Source organism: Camponotus vicinus, unplaced genomic scaffold, assembly GCF_025532165.1.
Source record: "Camponotus vicinus isolate PSW18456_S1 unplaced genomic scaffold, iyCamVici1.0 SCAF_10, whole genome shotgun sequence".
Lineage (NCBI taxonomy): Eukaryota > Metazoa > Arthropoda > Insecta > Hymenoptera > Formicidae > Camponotus > Camponotus vicinus.
In genome coordinates, this window is record NW_028141946.1 from 16622443 (window position 1) to 16643586 (window position 21144).

General features: G+C 36.2%; 4 protein-coding genes across 7 annotated transcripts in view; all 4 read left to right on the forward strand.

Moving 5' to 3' along the window:
- Positions 1 to 18257, forward strand: part of LOC145961065 (uncharacterized) — a 31081-nt gene extending 12824 nt beyond the window's left edge. Inside the window, exons 2-6 of one of the 4 annotated variants that reach the window (XM_083080903.1) lie at positions 15123 to 17138; positions 17218 to 17277; positions 17353 to 17512; positions 17609 to 17781; positions 17861 to 18255. In XM_083080903.1, the coding sequence (XP_082937029.1) occupies positions 17021 to 17138; positions 17218 to 17277; positions 17353 to 17512; positions 17609 to 17612 (342 nt within the window). In that variant the 5' untranslated portion in view covers positions 15123 to 17020 and the 3' untranslated portion in view covers positions 17613 to 17781; positions 17861 to 18255. Of the gene's footprint in view, positions 1 to 2665; positions 3359 to 13692; positions 17139 to 17217; positions 17278 to 17352; positions 17513 to 17608; positions 17782 to 17860 lie in introns of those variants that run through there. The other 3 variants (XM_083080904.1, XM_083080902.1, XM_083080901.1) reach the window with 3 other exon arrangements.
- On the forward strand, positions 1547 to 2536 carry LOC145960171 (zinc finger BED domain-containing protein 5-like). Its single transcript, XM_083079426.1, has one exon. The coding sequence runs from the start codon at positions 1547 to 1549 to the stop codon at positions 2534 to 2536; it is 990 nt and encodes a 329-aa protein (XP_082935552.1).
- Positions 7633 to 11626, forward strand: LOC145961064 (uncharacterized). Its single transcript, XM_083080900.1, has 4 exons — positions 7633 to 7764; positions 7892 to 8068; positions 8655 to 8851; positions 11320 to 11626. Exons 2-4 carry the CDS (start codon positions 7905 to 7907, stop codon positions 11352 to 11354), a joined length of 396 nt encoding a protein of 131 aa, XP_082937026.1. The 5' UTR covers positions 7633 to 7764; positions 7892 to 7904; the 3' UTR covers positions 11355 to 11626.
- An 874-nt stretch (positions 18258 to 19131) lies between the features above and the next one.
- LOC145961063 (uncharacterized) lies at positions 19132 to 20724 on the forward strand. Its single transcript, XM_083080899.1, has 2 exons — positions 19132 to 20510; positions 20578 to 20724. The coding sequence occupies exons 1-2, from the start codon at positions 19824 to 19826 to the stop codon at positions 20653 to 20655; spliced, it is 765 nt and encodes a 254-aa protein (XP_082937025.1). The 5' UTR covers positions 19132 to 19823; the 3' UTR covers positions 20656 to 20724.
- Positions 20725 to 21144: the final 420 nt, after the last annotated feature.

The window sequence follows — 21144 nt, forward strand, 5'->3', positions numbered from 1 at the left end:
TGTGCGTTTGGTCGAGCGGCACTTGGCTACGCGCACTCAAACGCATGCCATAAGATAAGCAGTCCTTGATTGTAGTCCGTTAGTCGCGTGTCACTTTTTTCTTGCATTATTACGTATGAGTAGATTATAAAAGTGAAAGAAATACATGTAATAAAAATATTTTAAATCGGATAATTACAGAATAAAGTTTCTCATAATTTTAGTTGCGTTTTGACAAAAAACTGATTTGTGCTGTTTTTTAATAACATTAAATTAAAGTAAGTGCGGATTCTTCCAAAGATTTATTCTAAAATGAAAATTTCATCTCCGGTTCAAGTGAAATTTTGACTGTGAATTATTTACATAAGAACATGTCACATAATTGGTGTTATTTTTATTAATTATCAAACAATTTTCAAAATTTAAACGCAATATAAGATAAAAGCGTTCACAAAAAAATTAAAAGTAAATTTTCAAGTTCAAAGAAAACAGAATAAGATTTCTATTAACTTTTAATAACTTTTCTAAGTTTTTAAATTTCTAATAACTATTCTATTAACTTTTAGATCTAATTTTTAGGTCTAATATTAAAAACACATTTTAGATTATTTTAGAATATTTTTAATGCACATAGTATTTTTTATGTAAATAACCAGCAGTCAAAATTCGATTTGAAAAGATAAATTTGCGATTTTTTTTATTATGACTCGGACGATGAATTTTGTAACAATAAATTTTGACTGTTAGGATGGATCGCTGGCTGAATTTAAAACGTAAGAATACTAATGATGTTGATGAGGATTCCTTCAAAAGAAAATAAGGCTTCTTCCAGTAATTTTAAAAAGCGCCGCCATTATAGCAAAGAATATCTCTCAATTGGCTTCACGTATATAGGCTCAGAAGACAACCAACTGCCACAGTGCGTGTTATGTTACGAAATATTATCGAACGAGGCCATGAAACCGTCAAAATTGCAAAGGCATTTTAATACAAAACATAAAGAACAGTCCACAAAAAGCATTGATTTTTTTAAAAATAAAGAGCAAGAGTTTCGGAAAAGTAAGACAATGATAGAAAAGACTGCAACTGGTTGTAATAATGAAAATGCTGTGAGAGCCTCGTTTGAAGTTTCTCACCTAATAGCAAAAACTGGAAAACCGCATACAATAACTGAAGAACTTATATTGCCTGCTGCAAAAATCATTCCGCATTGATTAACAAGAAAGCTGCTAAGGATCTTTCAATAATATTTTTATCAAATGACACAGTTAAGAAGCGAATTAACGATTTATCAGCAAATATCAAGGAACAATTATTAGAAAGAATTCGTACGTCTCCCTATTTCGCCCTACAACTAGACGAAAGTACAGACATAACAAACAAAGCGAACTTGTTGTGCTACGTCAGATATGAGTACAAGAGAAATATTTTCGAAGACTTACTGTTCATCTCCTTGTTGATACACACTACAGCTGAAGAAATATTTAACATCTTAAACGAGTTTATAACATCTCATGAGATAGATTGGTTGAAGTGCGTTGGAATTGTTACAGACGGGACACGAGCAATGTCTGGAAGATTTACTGGACTTGTAGCACGAATTAAGGAAATCATACTGTCGGTGACTTGGTACCATTGCTGTATACATAGGGAAGCTCTAGTTACTAAGAAGATTCCAGAAAAATTAAAACAGATTTTAAATGAATCGGTCAAAATTGTCAATTTTATAAACAGTAAATCACTAAATTCAAGACTTTTTGAGTGGCTTTGCAAGGATATGGATAGTGAGCATAATCAACTTTTGCTACACTGTGATGTTCGTTGGCTGTCACGAGGTAAAGTATTGTCTCGTGTTTGGGAATTGAGAAACGAAATAAAATTATTTCTCATGGAGCAACAATTTCAATTCCACGATCGTTTGACAGATTTTTCCTGGTTAGTAAAATTAGCATATCTGTCAGATATCTTCACTCATTTAAATATGCTCAACTTCAGTCTTCAAGGAGAAAAAATTACAATTTTTGAAGTTGAAGATAAAATCGAAGCAATGATTAAAAAATTGGAATTGTGGTATAATCGCGTATCAAACCGAAATTATGAGACATTTCCAAATCTCACAAACTTTCTTAGTTCCACCGACGAAGTGTTGTCTGAGGATGATATATTACTTATCGCACGACATTTGAAAGATTTGCAGCATAGTTTCCGTGAATATTTTCCTATTCCCAATGCAAGTAAAAACTGGATTAGAGATCCATTTTCAGTTAATGTGAATGGACTAAAGGGGCTTACAGCCACAGAGGAAGACAAGCTCATAGAAATATCCACGGATGATGCTTTAAAATTACAATTCAAGAAACAGTCTCTTCCAAATTTCTGGGCTCACTTACAAGCAGATTTTCCGGAACTATCAGAAAAAGCTATGAAGATATTAATGCCTTTTGTGACAACATACTTGTGCGAAAAATCATTCTCTGTTCTTGTTTATCTTAAAAATAAATACAGAAACCGTTTGAAAAACGTAGTCAGAACTCAGAATAAAAGTTTCAACTATTAAAACCGATATAACAAAGCTAGTAAGTGAAATACAGCACCATCCTTCTCATTAATTGATTAAATTTAAATATGATATAACCCGTTTACGTATTATAATACGTATTATAATAATTATTATTAATATATGTGAGAAAATCGCTACGGCCCTGTAAGGATTGCCGCAGGGCCCGGGTGACCGGCGAGATACAGGACCCGCAATACCGCCGCGCCACCAGCGGGATGTCGAGTGGAGGGGATAGGACGTGCACGCTCGTGACTAGCACGTCGTATTTCGACTGATTTACTTCGTATTACAGTTGTAGCACGTTGCAGAGATACGCAGAATAAAAAGTCATTTCTGTACAGCTTATTAATTAAAAAAGTATTTACTACCTTACTTTCTTACATATCAGAAGTGGGATCACAAAGAACGAGTGCGTGCCTGGTTAATCGGTCTATTGAAGTATAATTTCCTTTGTGCGTAACGACAACGCGACGAGATGGGCCGTTATAAGTCCCGCCGCAACAGTGATCGCAGCAGTTCAAGACGGAAAAAACGCCGTCGTTCTTCTTCGTCATCTGAAAGCGAGAGTAAACGAAGGGAAGAACGCTTTAAACGATTAGAAAGCACAGTGGAGAGCTTGGAGCGACGGTCGTACACAAGGGGCTCGTGCATACATAAAGGGGACGAGCTGACGATCCCTTTGTTCGACCCATCGAAGGATGACGTAATAATTGAGAAATGGATCGAAAACGTAGAGGATTTGGCCGCGATGCATGACTGGGACGAGCGAGCCATTATGCGACTGATACCCGGACGGTTAAAGGGCCACGCCAGACAATGGTATGATACGCGGCCACGGTTAGCCATTACGTGGACAGAGATGAAAGAGACTCTAATGCAACAATTTCGTAAGTCCGTTCCGTTTAGCAAATTATTTAAGGAGGCCGCGTTATACGAGAGTACTCCCGGTCAAGCACTCGGAGACTATTGTTTTCAAAAATTAAACAAGATGCGTAAGTTAGATATTAATATACCCGATAAATATCTCATTGACGCAGTAATAGGCGGAATCATCGACGAGAATGTTGCTAGAACGGTACGGTCGGCGCAGCATGGCGACGCGAACGCGTTATACGTTTATATGACGTCGTTAGGCAATCTTTCCACGAAGGGCGAAAAGAATAAAGCCGCGTCTACTTTTAAGCACGATCGGAAAGGTCAAGCGTCGAATCGTTCGACAAATCAGTCGCAAGCCACGAACGACGAGAACGTTAGGTCGACGGATGACAAGACGGCCGCGAGCGATAATAAAGTTAAGCAATCGCGACCGGAATGTTTTAATTGCGGTAAAGTGGGCCACATCGCGAAGAAATGCCGCGTATGTCGCGCGTAGAGTGCGAATAGTGTCGCCGTTTAGGGCATAATGCCGATAAATGTCCGAAAAATGTGTTTAAAAAGGACGTAAATGCCGTAATGGAAGCAAAATGCTTGACGAATTTATACGAAAAGCAAATAATTGTAAACGGGCATAAAATTAAGGAGCTGCTTGATTCGGGGAGCAGTTGTAGTGTGTTGTGAAAATCCATCGTCAAAAAGTATAAACTGCCGACAGCGGTAACACCTGATAACGTATTAAGAGGTTTCGCCGGGCAAGTTGCAACGAGTAATCAATCGGCACTCTGTGATATTCGAATTATGAACGCGAGCGCCCGAGTCGACGCCGTCGTAGTATCGGATAGCCATCTTATTTACGATATCATTGTCGGCCGTGATTTCTTGGAACAAGAGCACATATTTACCATTAAGCGGGGACATAAACTGATAGTCAGGCAATTGCCTGTGATCAATACCAAATACGAGAATATCGTTGATGTAAATTTCGCGGACTTACAAACACACGACACCGTAAATATAAACGTTGAGAGTGAGGAGGCGGAGTCACAGTGCACGGATCTAATCCGGGAATTTCGGGATTGCATAGCGCTCTCAATAAAAGAATTAGGGAAAACGGAAGCTACGTCCTTGAGCATCCGTTGCACGACCGATGCACCTGTAGTATACCGCCCGTATCGATTGACTGAGGCCGAAAAACAAATAGTAAGAGATATTATTCAGGAACTTTTAGCTAACGATATCATTCGCGAACCATACGCTAGTCCCATCATATTAGTGAGAAAAAAGAGTGGCGAGCACCGAATGTGCATAGATTACAGGAAGCTAAATTTAGTTACGGTAAAGGACAAATATCCGATGCCCTTGATCGAGGAGCAGATCGACAAGTTAGGGGGAAATCAATATTTTACCGGGTTAGATTTGGCTTCAGGGCACTATCAGGTGCCGGTAGCGGCAGATTCCATCGAAAAGACAGCGTTTGTGATGTCGGAAGGTCACTACGAGTATTTGCGCATGCCATTTGGGTTGACTAATGCAGTTTTTCAGCGATGGATAATGTATTAGGTGACTTAAAGAATTCCGTGGCCTTCCCTTACCTGGATGACATTATTATACCGTCCAAGACCATAGCGGAAGGAATGATACGACTACGACAAGTATTAAAGGCATTACGCAAGCATCGCCTAACGCTAAAGCTGGAGAAATGCTCCTTCTTCGCACAGTCTATCGAGTATTTGGGCCGAGAGATCAGCGAGGCTGGAGTGCGACCAGGTCGACACAAAGTAGAGGCGGTGCTGAGCATGCAAGCACCTGGGTCAGTGAAACAGGTACGCCAGTTCTTAGGGTTAGCTGGTTATTTTAGGAAGTTCGTTGAAAACTTCGCAACCATCGTTGAGCCGCTAACAAGGCTCACAAAAAAGAACGTACCCTGGGAATGGAAAACCGAGCAGGAACGAGCGTTCAACACCATTAAGGACAGGCTGACGACGCGACCAGTACTGGCGATATTCAACCCTGAAGTTCCGGCCGAAGTACACACCGACGCAAGCGCGATAGGCGTAGGGGCTATCCTACTGCAATCAGTTGATGGCAAAATGGTTGCAGTAGCATATTATAGTCGACAAACTACGGCTGACCAACGTTGCTATCATTCTTACGAGCTAGAGACGATGGCCGTTGTATTTGCGCTAAGGTACTTTAGAATCTATCTATTAGGTACGAAATTTAAGGTTGTAACTGACTGCAACACGTTGCGCACAACCTTCGCCAAGCGAGACCTGCTGCCGCGAATCGGTCGATGGTGGCTGGAAGTGCAAGAGTATACCTTCGAGATAGAATACCGTGCAGGAACCAGGATGGCGCACGCGGATGCACTTAGCCGCAATCCGAGTCCAATATTATTAGAAGTGTTGCAGATTGACATCACGGAGGGCGATTGGATATTGGCAGCCCAGTTGCAAGACGAGCAATTAGCACGAATTCGGAAGATCTTGACGGCTAAGAGGAAGACCAGCGAGACGAAACATTATTTTGAAGAATACCTTATTAAAGAGGACAAGATATACAGACGGCTAGACGAAAAGACTCAGGCCTGGGTTGTGCCTCGAGATGCACGGCTGCAGATATGCAGATTATGTCACGACGACGCCGGACATCTCGGCGTAGAGAAGACACTGGAACGAATTAAACGTAACTATTGGTTTGCAGGAATGAGACGCTTTATAACGAAATATGTGAACGCTTGCTTAAGCTGTGCATATTACAAGAACACGGCTGGTAAGAAACAATGTAAGCTCAATAATATTGAGAAGGTTCCAGTACCTTTCCATACAGTGCACGTGGATCATGTCGGTCCTTTCGAAACGAGCCGGAAACAAAATAAGTTCCTCTTGGTAGCAGTGGACGCATTCACCAAGTTCACGATTGTGGAGCCGGTAAAGAGCCAGAAGACGTGTTATGTTACCAAAATATTAACTAATATGATTTATTTGTTTGGAGTCCCTAACAGGATTATCAGCGATAGAGGAACGGCCTTTACCTCTCAGGCATTCCGTACGTTCTGTCACCATTACGGAATAAAACACGTGTTAAACGCAGTAGCAACACCACGAGCCAACGGCCAATGCGAGCGGTATAATAAGACGATTGAACAAGCTCTGGCAACCACTATGGCCGGACGAGATCCACGCGATTGGGATTCGGTCGTCAAGCAGGTTCAAAGTGCCCTAAACACGACGCACAACAAGGGCATCAACACGACGCCCATGAAAGCATTCATTGGTTGTGAGACACGGAGCGCTACGGAGGCGCCGCTATTATCGCAGATCCAAGACGTCGTACATCAACTGGATTTCGACGAGTTACGTAATGATATCAAGACGCACATTAATAAGGAACAAAGAGCGCAGAAGGAGCGCTATGATCGGACGCGTCGGGAAGCAACGCGTTATGACGAAGGTACCCTGGTTTTGGTACAAATCACTAGCACAGTATATACAGTAGCGCAACTCTCCCGATTTTGTGTTGGCCAAAATGGAGTGCGCATGCGCGAAATAAAGGAGTTGAATAGTAACGCCATCTAAACTTCTCTCTCGCTTACTCTTTCGTTTTTCGTTCTCTCTCACACATTTAAATACCCAGTTTAAATGCCTACCTAAGTATATCGCGTAATAAATGACTTTTACATGTCGTTCGCGCCAATTTATCATTGTTGATAAAAAGCGATTGAGGAGTTAAAAAGCAAGTGAAAATAATAAAGTGATATAGTGATTGAGAGAGAGTGATAGTGACAGTGTCAGTGACAAGTTTGAAAGTGAAAAGAAGCATTTTAAGGGAGGATAGTTGATCTGTATAAATATTATACAGATCTTCAATTCTCTTGATAGAAAAGCACTTTGATCTTAGCTTTGTTTCAGGTGGTAACAATCGGAAGCTTGAAAAAAAATAGAACAAGATGAGTTCAAAGAAATATTGTGCATCTTCGGAGTGCAATATTAAAAATGTAAATTTGGAGAAAAGACATTTTTTTAAATTTCCAAAGGAGCATGACAGATATAATATCGTTTTAATCAATGTGTTTAACATATACATTCTTAATTATAATATATTCTATTATATAATTTATTATATTTTCTTGTATTGATAAATCTATAATATATATACAGATGGTTGCAATGGGTGAAAGCATGTGGAAGATTGGATCTTGAACCAAAAGGTCCACAATATGCAAGCGAAAATTGTTATTTGTGCCACTTGCACTTTGAAGAAAAGTGGTACAAAATTAACAACATCAGAGCTCGTCTTCACCCAGATGCCATACCAACAAAATTTTGTAGACCATCTCTTAATCAAAAGTGAGTTCAAAAAACTTTTTAAATATTAGATTACTTATTACCTGTGTAAATATTTGAAATGTTCGTTTTCCATTGCATAATAGAATACAATATTTCATATGTAAAAAATAAAATAATTATTTTACAGTGATGCAGTTCATATGTCAAGTATGAAGGAAAATACTTCGACTGCAACTGCTATACAAGGAATTCAAGAAATTGAAATAACAAAAAATAAGGCAGAGCAGCAAAAAGATGAAGAAATACAAGAACAAGAAGAAGTACAGAGAATTGAGACAGATAGTCAACAAGAAAAAAGAAATGAGTAAGCTTTATATATTTATATAAGATTTTTTATGTATATTGAATCTTTTTCTATAATACTAATGTCATATTATTTTACAAAATATTTCTTACAGATAAATATATGTGCAGGTAATTCAATCTTTATCAGTACAAGGAAAATGAGAACAAATTATAAAAAATTATTAGAAGACTATTATATACTACTTATAATAGAAAAGACATAATAATTTTGTCTTTTTAGAACATTATAATAAACTATTATATAATAATAGATAAAAAACATTGTAATATACTATTATATATAGTAATAAATAAAAAATAATAGCAAGATAATAGATTATTATAATAGCCTTTTATCTTGCTATTGTTTTTTATACTGATAGAGATTGAATTTTTTATGTGCACACATATTTCTTTAAAATATTATGGTCAGTATTCAGAACGCGCTTACAAAAATGTTAGCATATTCTGTTTTTTATATTTAATACAGATTCTTTTATTGAATAATAATGTGCTAACATTTTATTATGTAACTATAATTATAATTGATTTTTTCTATTTCTTTTTATTGTTCTTAATATCTAATATATTTGGGAATATTGTAGGAGCACATCAAGTAAATCGTCAATCCAGCTGATGAAAAATAGTCCTCGAAAAAGAAAATTGCGCATGAAGATAATGAAATTGAAAGCGCAAAACAAAACGCTGCGAGAAACGATTAGAAGAATGAAGAAAAAGAAGCAGGCAAGAAATGCAGTAAAAAAAGAAGAGGACGAACATGAAACTTTACGGGAATTAGGCTGTAAGTTATTACCTACAAATTTTGCAAAACTATTGTCTGCACAAATTGATAAGCAAATCAAAAGCAAACGTGGAATAAGATATGATCCCGAATTTAAAAAATTTGCGTTATCTTTTTATTTTTCAAGTCCACGAAATTATAGACAGTTAAAAGAATCAATTGCCTTGCCTTCTGTTCGTTCTTTACAATTATTTACAAATACGTGGAATATTGTGCCCGGTATAAATAACAAAGTTTTTGACGCTCTTGCGATAAAAATGAATTCGTTACCATTAATAGAGCGCTATTGCATACTATGTTCAGATGAAATGAGTTTAAAATCTCATTTATTTTATAATGTATCACGGGATGAGATAATAGGATTTGAAGATATGGGAAATAATAAATCATTCATCCCTGCAAAAAATGTTTTAGTTTTAATGGCCCGTAGTATTGCAGGTGATTGGAAAATTCCCGTTTGCTATTGTTTTGTTGAAACTGCATGCTCAAGTAAAATTTTGAAAGATTTAATTTTTGATGTTATAATTAAGTTAAGAAATTCTGGTGCTATGGTGCTTGCATTCGTAACAGACATGGGATCGAATTTCATGCAACTATCTCGCGAATTAGGCATTTCTACAGAAAATTCTATATTTTCGGTTAAAGAAGAAAAAATTGTTTATTTTTTTAATACTCCACATTTAATAAAAGCATTGAGAAATATGCTATTACTACATAACTTTGTATTTAATAATAAAATAGCTTCATGGGCTGATATTGTGGAGTTTTATAACAGAGACAGCAAACAATGGATAAAAACTGCTCCTAAATTATCTTATTGTCATATTCAACCTAATAATTTTTTGAGAATGAAAGTTAAATATGCTGTCCAAATATTTAGTAATCGTGTAGCTGCAGGTATGTGCACACAAATGTCTTCCGGTTTCCTTCCAAGTAAAGCAATTGGAACTATAGATTTAATTGATCATTTCGACAAATTATTTGATATGTTAAATTCTTCATCTTTAGTTACGCCTAAGGAGCATGCAAAAGTTTTTACTGGAAGCAAAAAACAAATAGAATTTTTAGAAGAAATGTCACATTTTATAAAATCTATAAAAGTTGTTAAGGAAAACGGTTCTAATAAAAGTTAAATGCCTTGATTGCTGGCAGATCACAATTAAAAGTACAATAGAACTTTGGAAAATATTAAAGGATCTTAATTTTCCTTATCTCCGAACGCGTCGATTAAATTAAGATTGCCTTGAAAATTTCTTTGGTTCTGTTCGACAACAAGGTGGAAATTCTTTAAATCCGACACCAATACAATTTTCACGCGCTTTTAAAAAACTTTTTAGTTTAAGGTATTTTAAACATTCAGATACACAAAACTGTGCAGAAGATAAAGATGAAATGCTTAATATATTACAAACGTCATGTAATAATGAACCTATATCGGAGTTTGTTCCATCGCCGACGAATAAAGTTATTTTAGATATTCCAGTACATGATTATCCTTCAATGGATCTGCCAGAAGAAAACGCATTTAAATATGTATATGGATACTTAATTAAAAAATGTACAGAAATACATTCGTGTCATGTGTGTATAAAATATGTAAATGAAAATAAGACTGTTTTAGATGATTCTACATTATATTGTTCTTTTCGAGCCTGACAATGAAGCAAGTAATTTTAGAAATTTAAATGTACCTAGTAATAATTTTTGTTCTTTTATACATCAGTTAGAAGAAATATTCGTCAAAAATTTTGAAAATAATTGTTTCCAGAAAGGAATCGGTGGTTATTTATTTAAACTTGCGCAAGATGTAACTTTTGAATCACCAAATTTCCCTAAAATATTTCTTATAAAACTGTTTTTTCGCATGCGTATCTATTACACATTGTCGGAACATAATAAAGCGTGTAAAGGAATTTCAAGAAGAAATAGGAAACTTCTCAATGTTTCACACTTATAAAACTTTTGTTCGGGTATTTTCTTTTATTATTACAATCTTATTTTTATACGCACTTAATAATTTATGCATGTTTACTAAAATGTTTTACTAATTAGAGTGCTTTACTAATCAAAGTGTTTTACTAATCAGAGTGTTTTATAACTGTGTGATTTTCTATTTAACTTTATCTGATTTCTTACGCATGTTTGATATATAATTCTGAATGTTTTCGGTTAACCAAGCGTGATTTTCTTTTTGTAATGTTATTGCATGTTTCTATTTGCATTTTATAATAAAATAGTTTGCGTTATTTTACATGGCGAGATAAATATATATTTTTAAATTTCTAGCGTCTTCTATTGATATATATTTGTGTTTTATATATTTATTTATTAAGAAAATTTTATTATGTGTGCCACAATGTTTTTATTACATATAATGTGCATGTATATATATTTATAATAAGAGTAAGTGTGCTGAGATAAGTAAAAGTGTGTTGTATAGAGTTACTTATATTTTATTTTTTATTTAGATTCATCTGTCCATGATAGAGATGACATTCGATAACAGCAGCATTAGAGCAGGATAAACTAATTATATAAATTATAAATGTAAAAACTTATAAAAAAATTATAAAGAATCATCAGTGACAATGGACAATAATATGGACAATAATATGGAAAATAATATGGACAAATTTAATATTTTTGGTATATGTATTTTATAATTATTATTATATTTTATAATTATTATATTATAATTATTAGATGATGACTCTCTTCCTCTTACTTCTTATTCTTATTTGTACCGAGGTGGATCGAGTAGCTGAGGAACTAATAAGTATAGAAGTTAAGAGGAAAAGAGAAAATATTTATTAGTATATAATTCATATATATAATAATTTATAGATGTAAGTTTATTATAATATATGTATCAATTATATAATATTAATAAATATATCATTTCATATATTTAAAAAAAAATTTTTATTTTAAAATAATTCTTTTTCAACTATCAGCTGCGGAATATTTGTATTTATCTACATACTTATATACATTATTTATCTTATAATTATTACAAATATACGTATATGTATATTATGTATACATAAAACATATATATGTATATAAACATATATTCTTTTTGCTCTATTTTATTATAAATATTAATAATATTGTATATAATTAATTATATATTTATCTTTTGTATTTTTTATTTTTATATTCTTTTTGCTTTTTGAATATATTATAACAATTTATCTCTATATATATCATTAAAATATATTATTTTGAGTTCTAACATCATTATATCGACGCTGTTTGCATTAACAGCGTCTCTTTCTGAACCCATGTTTGTATCAATGAGTTTGAAAGAGAAGAAAAATGAGAGAGTAAGCGAGAAAGAAGTTTAGATGGCGTTACTATCAACTCCCTTATTTCGCGCATGCGCGCTCCGTTTTGGCCAACACTGACATCAAAGATGCCGACAGGGAGTTGCGCTACTGTATATACTGTGTCACTAGTGACCCAGCAAGTAGCCGAAAATTACATCTTAAGTTTAAAGGCCCGTTCCGAGTTCACAAAATCCTCATTAATGATCGATATGAGGTTGAAGATCTACGAGAAGGACATAGCCGAAAACGAACGGTGGTGGACCGCCGACCGGATGAAGCGCTGGATCACGGTCCCGAACGAGTGAGCGAGTGGAATACTCGTAGTTATTACGGACTGGCTTTGAATGACACTACGGTGTTGTTTTTTTTTTTCAACCCAGTTATTACGAACTGATCTCGGATGACGTGATGACGTCTAACCGAGTCGGTTACTACGGACGGACTTTGGATAACACTACGGTGCCTATCCGAGTCGGTTACTACGAACTGATCCTGACTGGCGCAACGGCGCTGGTAAGGTCAGTTAACGACGACGGATCGACGGAACTATGATAAGTAACTTGATCGATCAGACGAATTACCACCCGGTAATATGGAAAAATACATCAGCGGAAAACGTCGCGAACAGCCATGTAGCAAGGAGTTGAGGGATAGCCCCACCGACCGGAAGCTCCAAGAGTCTGAGGACAGATCCCAACGCAGGAAGGCCGAATGTGAGAAAATCGCTACGGCCCTGTAAGGATTGCCGCAGGGCCCGGGTGACCGGCGAGATACAGGACCCGCAATACCGCCGCGCCACCAGCGGGATGTCGAGTGGAGGGGATAGGACGTGCACGCTCGTGACTAGCACGTCGTATTTCGATTGATTTACTTATTACCGTTGTAGCACGTTGCAGAGATACGCAGAATAAAGAGTCATTTCCGTACAGCTTATTAAAAAAGTATTTACTACCTTACTTTCTTACATATATAACCATTATTATTATAAAAAATTTATATGGTTATAGAAATAAAAATGTATGCATTTACTAATTTATTTTCAAGAAACCTAATTTTAATTTTACATTACTAAATACTTGGGGGGCCGCACGAAAATAATGTAATGAGGAGGGGTCCGCACCGTGAAAAAGATTAAGAACCGCTGACATAGGAATCCTCCCCTCCAGGAATCGACTAACGGATTTAAATATATATTTGCGATGATCGATGCATTCACGCGTTATACTTGGCTTTTCCCCAAAAAACCAGTAATACAAAAGAAGTTTGTGATCATTTAAAATTTCTGTTTAATATTTTTGGTACACCCATTACATTAGTTTCTGACCGTGGTACAACATTCACCTCGAAGGAATTTAACGAATTTCTAAATAACTTAAATATTAGACTAAGAAAGGCCGCGGTAGCGTCACCTTGAGCTAATGGAATGATAAAACGTAAATAGATATCTTAAAAGCAGCCTAACAAAAGCAGTAAATTCGGATGAGGATTGGGAAAGTCAATTGAATTTAATCTTCTTTTTGTTTTAATAAAGCAATGTGTATCTTTTCTGATTCCTCGTTGTCACTTGGACGAATTTGATATCGAGGTGAGCGTTGCGTTTTTTGCTTAAATGTGTCATCGCCATGCATATACATATATATTTTTATTTATTTTTATTTTATCATTTTGTACAAGCGCTTTTGTTTCTTGACCGTTATTATTCTTTGCGTTTTATTAGTCGACCGTTTGAATTTGTGTTTGACCTTTCGATTATTTTGTACTGCGCGCGCCTTTGCATTCGCATTCTAATCACGTTATGCGATCCGTGTAAGACATTAAAAAAGATCCGCATTGGATCGAAACGTCTGTCGATATTTTTGTATTCGTATTATTTTTTCTCGATAATGTTTTGTTACTATCAATTATTAAAGAATATATAAATTTTCCGTCCTAGATTCATGTTCTAATTTTAATTATGTAATAACACCCTACGCCACGGTCCTTAGCCTTTCTCTTTTATCAAATTCTGATTGTTATCTCACGGACCGTTATCCTCTCTTTTGTTTTCAATTGAATTTAGTACAGTACGCGATAAATAACACTCATAACTCGGCAATAAGTACGTCTCCTTCAAAGCTTCTGTTGGGATATGATCAGCGGAGTCACGGTGACAAAAACTTTAAGAATTATATTGACACACTGATTCAAATCGATAATAACCCGAACAAAGAGAGGAAGCTGTCCTGGCAAGGATAGTAGAAAATGTGCCCGAGTACTTGAAATATTTTTCTAGAAATAAACAGCCGAGCACTTGAGTTAGGACAGATAGGTCGCACGGGCATTTTTGGTCCGCGATGTCAAGTGACAGTGAGAATCTCGGCGTCATTGCGAGAGCACGAGGAGTTGCAGAAGGATCGCGCGAGTAGAAAGATCGACGCCTTGTATACATGCAGTGTTAATAAAGTATTATATCCTTTTAAGCTTAGAGAAGTGGCTCAGCTCATTTACGATCCCGATATTCGCGATTACGTTCATAACAGAAGCACGTGATATTGCCTCGGAAGCAAGCAACAAGCTTCACAAATATAATAGAATTTATTGTGACAAACATCATAAGAACCCGAGATTGTACAAAGCGGGCGACCTTGTTTTGATTAGAAACTTACAGGCAAAAGCTGGAACTAGTAAGAAATTAAAACTGAATTACAAAGAACCGTATATAATAACGAAGGTTCTAAACAACAATCGTTATGTAGTGAAAGATGTCCCTGGATTTAACATTACACAGAAACCATACTCCATTCTCTCACCCGATAAATTGAAACCGTGGATAAAACCTGTGGAGGAGAAATAATAAATAGTTTATGCTTTCTTTTGAGCTAAGCGAATATAACTACCTTTGTCATTAAACATAGTTAAATTAACAAATTGTCTTTTTGTTAATGAATTTTTCTTTTACTTAGGTTAATGAAATATGACGTCGGCATTCCGTAACATTCGGAACGAACGTTGATGCAGGATGGACGAAGCTGTAAAAATTTGGAATCCGCGCTGTGAGAGACGGCAGCGAATTGATCGATGGGGCATCTATCCCCGTTTATTCAGCCCCACCATCGAGCTACACGCTGAGGTCGCTCGAGCGCCGATAACCGATCGGGGGACATTCGCTATCCAAAAGTCTTCTTGAATATACGCAAATGAGAAAATCTTGAATTGTGTTCGGATTTTCTACAGGCTTCTTGCCTTTGTTCGTGTAGTTCCGATGACTTGAGCCTATGGCTTCATCTATCACTGATTATTTAATCGCGGCCGTAATTGTTAGTCAAGTGATAACTCTAACTTTATAATATAAACAACTCTAACAACAGTGTTACTATTAATTAAATATTAATCAGAAGGCACCCTACTTTGATTTCGAGACCTATTCTTTTCCTGACAAATAACAATATCCTTCGTTATTAGCGATATTTGTCCATAGAGAATATTTTACACCTCTTTTATTGCCGCCTTCGGATTAAATGAACAAACTATTAATCTTGTAGAATCTTTAACAATTATCTTAAACTCACTAAATGCTTCTAAATCATAAATCAAATTAACAAAATGACCCAAGCCAAACCACCACACAACAAAAAATTAAACAAACTCCTTTTCTCTAAAAATTTTACAATGGAATTGCCACTCGCTATCTAAAACAGACACCATAAAATTTTTTGCTGAATCTCATGATTTAATTGCACTCTCCGAAATCTGGCTTCAACCCAACTTCCACTTTTTCATTCCCGATTTTAATATCTTCAGAAACGACTGTATTCAGCTGAATCAAGGAGGTCTCCTCCTTGCCGTAAGAAACACAGTCCCCTATCATTTCATAGGACACAATATTCTTCTTCCAAATAAACTTGAAATCACAGCTCTCATTATTCCCCTTGATCAAGGGGATCTCCTAATTCTATCTTTATGCAGACCTCCCCAATCTATTCTCAATTATCAAAACTGGATAACTTTATTCAAAAACTTCTGCAATAATTATCCTTTCTCAATAATGGGGATTTTAACGCCCATCATACTTCATGGAGATCTGAGACCAATTCTAGAGCGGGTATAGCCCTTCTCAATGCATCCCTTCTAACCTCATACACCTGTATCAATGACTAGGCACAAACCTATATCACCTGTCCGGGCCAAAAGCTCTCTGTAATAGACTCGATCTTCGTCTCTCCCTCCCCAAATCACATCTCAAATTCGTACACCCATACGGATAGCCACTTCAGTGATCACTTTCCTATCTCTACTCAACTGTCTTTTTTCAAACCCAAATCCTTCTTTTCACATAAAATAAAGCTAACCTCCGATCAAATCAAAGCGTACATCTACCTCCTAGAAATTAATTATCAAGAACTTCTAAAGCTCATTGAAACCCCCAACCTGTCCATCTTGGAGAAATATCACCACTTTATTGATCTTCTCAAATCGCATCTTCCTTCACACAAAACCATCCCAAATCCCCCTCCCAACCCTTTAGAAGGAAAAACTCTAAAAACTCTAATAACACTCCAGTCCTTGCCCCATGGTGGAATGAGATCTGTGATCAAGCACTTAAAAATAGAAAAGACGCTATGAGAAAATATAAAAAAGACCCCTCCTGGGTCAACTTCATTAACTTCAAAAAATTAGAGGCCATTACCAAAAAAATTTTCAAACGGGAAAAAAAGCGAAGATGGAGAACCTTTTGTGAATCCATCTCTCCTCAAACTTCCATCACTACCATATAGAAAATCATCAAAAGACTGTAAATCATGGTGTAAAGAAAACGGTGTGCTCCTTAGATAGACCAAAATTTGATCTGTTCTGCGCAGACATGACGGTGGGCCAAGACACCGACATATTGGAAATAGTGGAAGTCGTCAGTGACACCATTTACACCGTGGGTGACAACATAATTATTAGACAATGTAAAAAAAAATGCAAATATGCCTGTATGTAGTATAAAGAAATGTAAAAATAGATCCGAGAATATAAAAGAAAAAAAAATAAGTTTATTTTCTTTTCCAAAAGATGCAGATACTGCAGCAAAGTGGGTAAAAGCATGTGGTAAAAATATTAACCTAAAAAATGGTAAGTATTTTTTTATTAGCATGATAAAAGTATAAAAATAATTTATTATCTATGTAAATATTTTAATTATTACAGCACGAGTATGTTCCATACATTTTACACCATATTCCTTTAAGGAAATACCAGAACATTTAAAGTGCTTAGGTGAGAACTTTCCAAGAAAAATACGTACATTTTTACCAGATGCAGTACCGACCGAAAATTTGATTTTTGAAGAAACAAGAGGTGTTTTTAGGTACATATATATAACTACGTATACAATATATTTATAAATTTTTTATTCTTATTTAAGAGTAACAGTATTTTTACATTTATTATAATACTTTTTCAGATAAAAATGATATCGCTTTAACAAAGAATTGCGAAAATTTGTTTAGTATTTCTGATAGAAATGAAATTGAATACTTTATGAATGAATACTTTAAATAATGTAGAACGTCCATTTAATGTGACTGAATGTAGTGAAAGTCAATCAAATGTACAAAAACATCATAAAAGCATCAGGTATTGAATACGAGCATCTATTTAAAATTATTAAATTCATTATTCGAAAAAGTAGAAATTAATAATACTTTTAATTTAGTATTACAGAAGAAAAAATATCGGAAAGTATTGGCTTTAATCAAAGCATAAGTACAAAGCATAGTACAGAAAATAATATAGAAAATATGCCAATTAGCAAGTCATCGATAGACAATATTGGTAGTCAACCTACAATGTGTAACGATGCATCAACTATTACTGATGAAAGAATGATTGAAAATAATGAAAATGATGAATGATGATTTATTTATACTGCAAATAAGATGAATAAAATTTTTCTAGAATTTCATGGTTCTTTTCTGTCAAAAGAAAACTGGATTTTTAAAAGTGTTACAAAACTCGTTCAAAAAAAAATTAAAAACAAATTTCATATTCCCAAAGAAGTTATTGAATGTCTTGTTAGAACAAGGATCTATATTAGATTAAGAGAGATAAATAAAAAACTGAAATCTGACGTTACAAATAAACAGAACCAAAAAAATTACAAAATTTTTTAAGTAATGTCCCAGTATAATTAAGATTACACAGCTCCACAAAAAAAATCGAAAATATTTTTCCTGGGACCTGACCTACCTTACTATATGTAATCAACCATGCTGAAACCGAATCCGATGTCCAAATAACCCCATCACGTCAGGTTTTTTTTCTAACCTCAAAAAATAGGCTAAAAATGATAAAACTCAACAACATCAAAACAAAAACCCAAACAAACCCCATAACCCCAAAACCCCATAACCCCCAAACCCCAGAACCCCAAAACCCCATAACCCAGTGAGAGAGACTTATGAGCGTTCAAACCGCGAAATTCAGTATGTTTGAAACAGCTATGCTCTTTAACCCCCTAATTCCATAACGCCACAACCCCATAACCCCCAAACCCCATAACCCCAAAACCCCATAACCCCATGACCCAGTGAGAAAGAGACTTATACGCTTTCACACGCGTTAGAGTGTCGTATTTAATCGAGATGTTTTTCCGAGAACGATTTTTTTTCGTGTGTTTGCGTCCAGGGCACCTCCACGTGGTTGATGGTGGGCAACGGAGTTGATCCGTGATCCGGCAGAGACCCTGGATAACGGCGTTCATGCCGTCATGGCAAACACACGAAAAAAATTTACGATGCAGGGAGTCGGATCCCCAGTACCGGCGGCTGGTCGGGGTGAGAAAGCGGGCCCGCAGGCGTCGTCATCATGCAACCGCAGCTTTGTAAAGGTGGGTACTTTGGCCTCTACAAAGTATGAAGCTACAAGACGTAACACAACCGACAGAACCTCTAGTCAACATGAACATAACGATCAGAACAAACCGGACCAATTCTGTTATGTTTGTGGTATGTATGTACCATCAAATATCCGGAAAAAAATCACTGATGTCGTCTGTGATGCATACAACTATTGTTTCGCATCTGATATATTAAATAAGGATAGAAACTGGGTGCCACATACCATCTGTGCGAACTGCTATAACATGTTAACAACATGTTACAAGAAGAAGGACCTTTCGAATTTAAAATACTCAGCACCTGTCGTATGGAGCATGCCAGAATCAAGAGAGGATTGTTTTTTTTGCACGACCGTCACTCATGGATTCAATACGAAAAATAGATCTAAAATCAAGTATATCTATACACGTAAAATGGTTCCAGCTGTCTTGATTCCAACGAATTGTGGTGAGGCCGACAATAGTGCCGTAGAAATAGAAGATAGAGGAGACGTAAATATGGAGATTAGTGGAGAAGAATCGGAGGAATCAAGTGCAAGCGACGAAGAGCGGGAAAAGAGAAACGAGAAAATTTACACAAGAAGAATTGAGTAACTTAGGAAGAGAGTTAGGATTGTCAAAAGAAGCTCATGAACTTCTGGCTTCAAGGTTGAAACAGAAGAATCTCTTGGAAAAAGGTACAAAGATTTCAGTTCATAGGAACAGAGAGCAGGAGTTGCGACCATTTTTCACCCAGGATAAATCACAGGAATTAGTATACTGCAACAATATCGCCGGACTAATGAATAGTTTGAAAGCTGGTGTCTATAAACCAGAAGAGTGGCGGCTCTTCATAGACCCCTCTATTCGTAATCTGAAGGCGATATTGCTTCACAACACAGCCGTCCTGGCTCCTATACCAATAGCTCACTCCACAGTCCTCAAAGAGTCTTACGAAAACGTTAAAATCGTTCTAGAAAAAATAAAATATTCGGAGCATCAGTGGAAGATTTGTGGCGACCTTAAAATTATTGGAATTGTTCTAGGGATGCAGAGCGGAAATATTAAATACCCCTGCTTCTTATGCCTTTTTGACAGTAAGGATCGAGCAAATCACTACAAAAAGAAGGAATGGCCAAAACGAAAGTCACTGCAGCCTGGATCCTCAAACGTCATTAAACCGCCTCTTGTAGATGAATCGAAAATTTTAATTCCTCCACTGCATCTGAAACTTGGCTTAATGAAACAATTCGTGAGGGCCTTGGATAAAACTGGAAATTGTTTCAAATATATAGCGCAGAAAATGCCCAAACTCAGTGATGCCAAGCTAGAGGCAGGAATTTTTGATGGTCCGCAGATTCGGACTCTCTTCAACGATGCCAGTTTCACAGCCCACATGACGGATGCAGAGGAAGCTGTATGGACTAGTTTCCGCAAGGTTTCTCAGAACTTCCTAGGAAATAATAAAAGTCAGGATTATGAAAAATTGGTGAGTGATATGATTAAAAACTATCAGATTTTAGGGTGTAATATGAGTATCAAGTTGCATTTTTTAGACTCACATGTCGATTTCTTTCCAAACAAACTCGGTGACTTCAGTGAGGAGCAGGAAGAGAGATGTCATCAAGACATGAAAGATATGGAGAAGCGCTACCAAGGAACATGGGGTGTAAATATGATGGCGGACTATTGTTGGAATTTGAAACGAGATGTAGGAATAAAGCGGCGTTCACTTCGTAGATCGTTCGAAGAAAAACAAGTGCGTTATCACAAACAAGGGGATCTCACGTGAATAAAGCACCCCAAAGGAAACAGAAGCCTGCTATGTCCACGTCGTTGTTCCTTGGGTTCGGCAGAATGTAGGTTTTGTAGCGAGAAATACCCCGACCTTAGAGGGTCACAGGGTTATTCGATTATTTGGTTATGGGGTTTGAAGTTTTATGATTTATAGGCTTAAAGAGCATAGCTTCAAACATACTGAATTTCGCGGTTTGAACGCTCATAAGTCTCTTTCTCACTGGGTTATGGGGTTATTGGGTTATTGGGTTTTGGGGTTTGGGGGTTATGGGGTTTTGGGGTTTGTTTGGGTTTTTGTTTTGATGTTGTTGAGTTTTATCATTTTT

Bases quoted from the DNA above. Each gene is read 5' to 3' on its own strand.
- LOC145960171 (XM_083079426.1), top strand. From the start codon at position 1,547: ATGTCTGGAAGATTTACTGGACTTGTAGCACGAATTAAGGAAATCATA.
- LOC145961064 (XM_083080900.1), top strand. From the start codon at position 7,905: ATGTCAAGTATGAAGGAAAATACTTCGACTGCAACTGCTATACAAGGA. The intron at 8,069-8,654 runs GTAAGCTTTATA...GGAATATTGTAG, and splicing joins CAACAAGAAAAAAGAAATGA to GAGCACATCAAGTAAATCGT. The intron at 8,852-11,319 runs GTAAGTTATTAC...TTTTTTATTTAG, and splicing joins AACTTTACGGGAATTAGGCT to ATTCATCTGTCCATGATAGA.
- LOC145961063 (XM_083080899.1), top strand. From the start codon at position 19,824: ATGAATAGTTTGAAAGCTGGTGTCTATAAACCAGAAGAGTGGCGGCTC. The intron at 20,511-20,577 runs GTGAGTGATATG...TGCATTTTTTAG, and splicing joins GTCAGGATTATGAAAAATTG to ACTCACATGTCGATTTCTTT.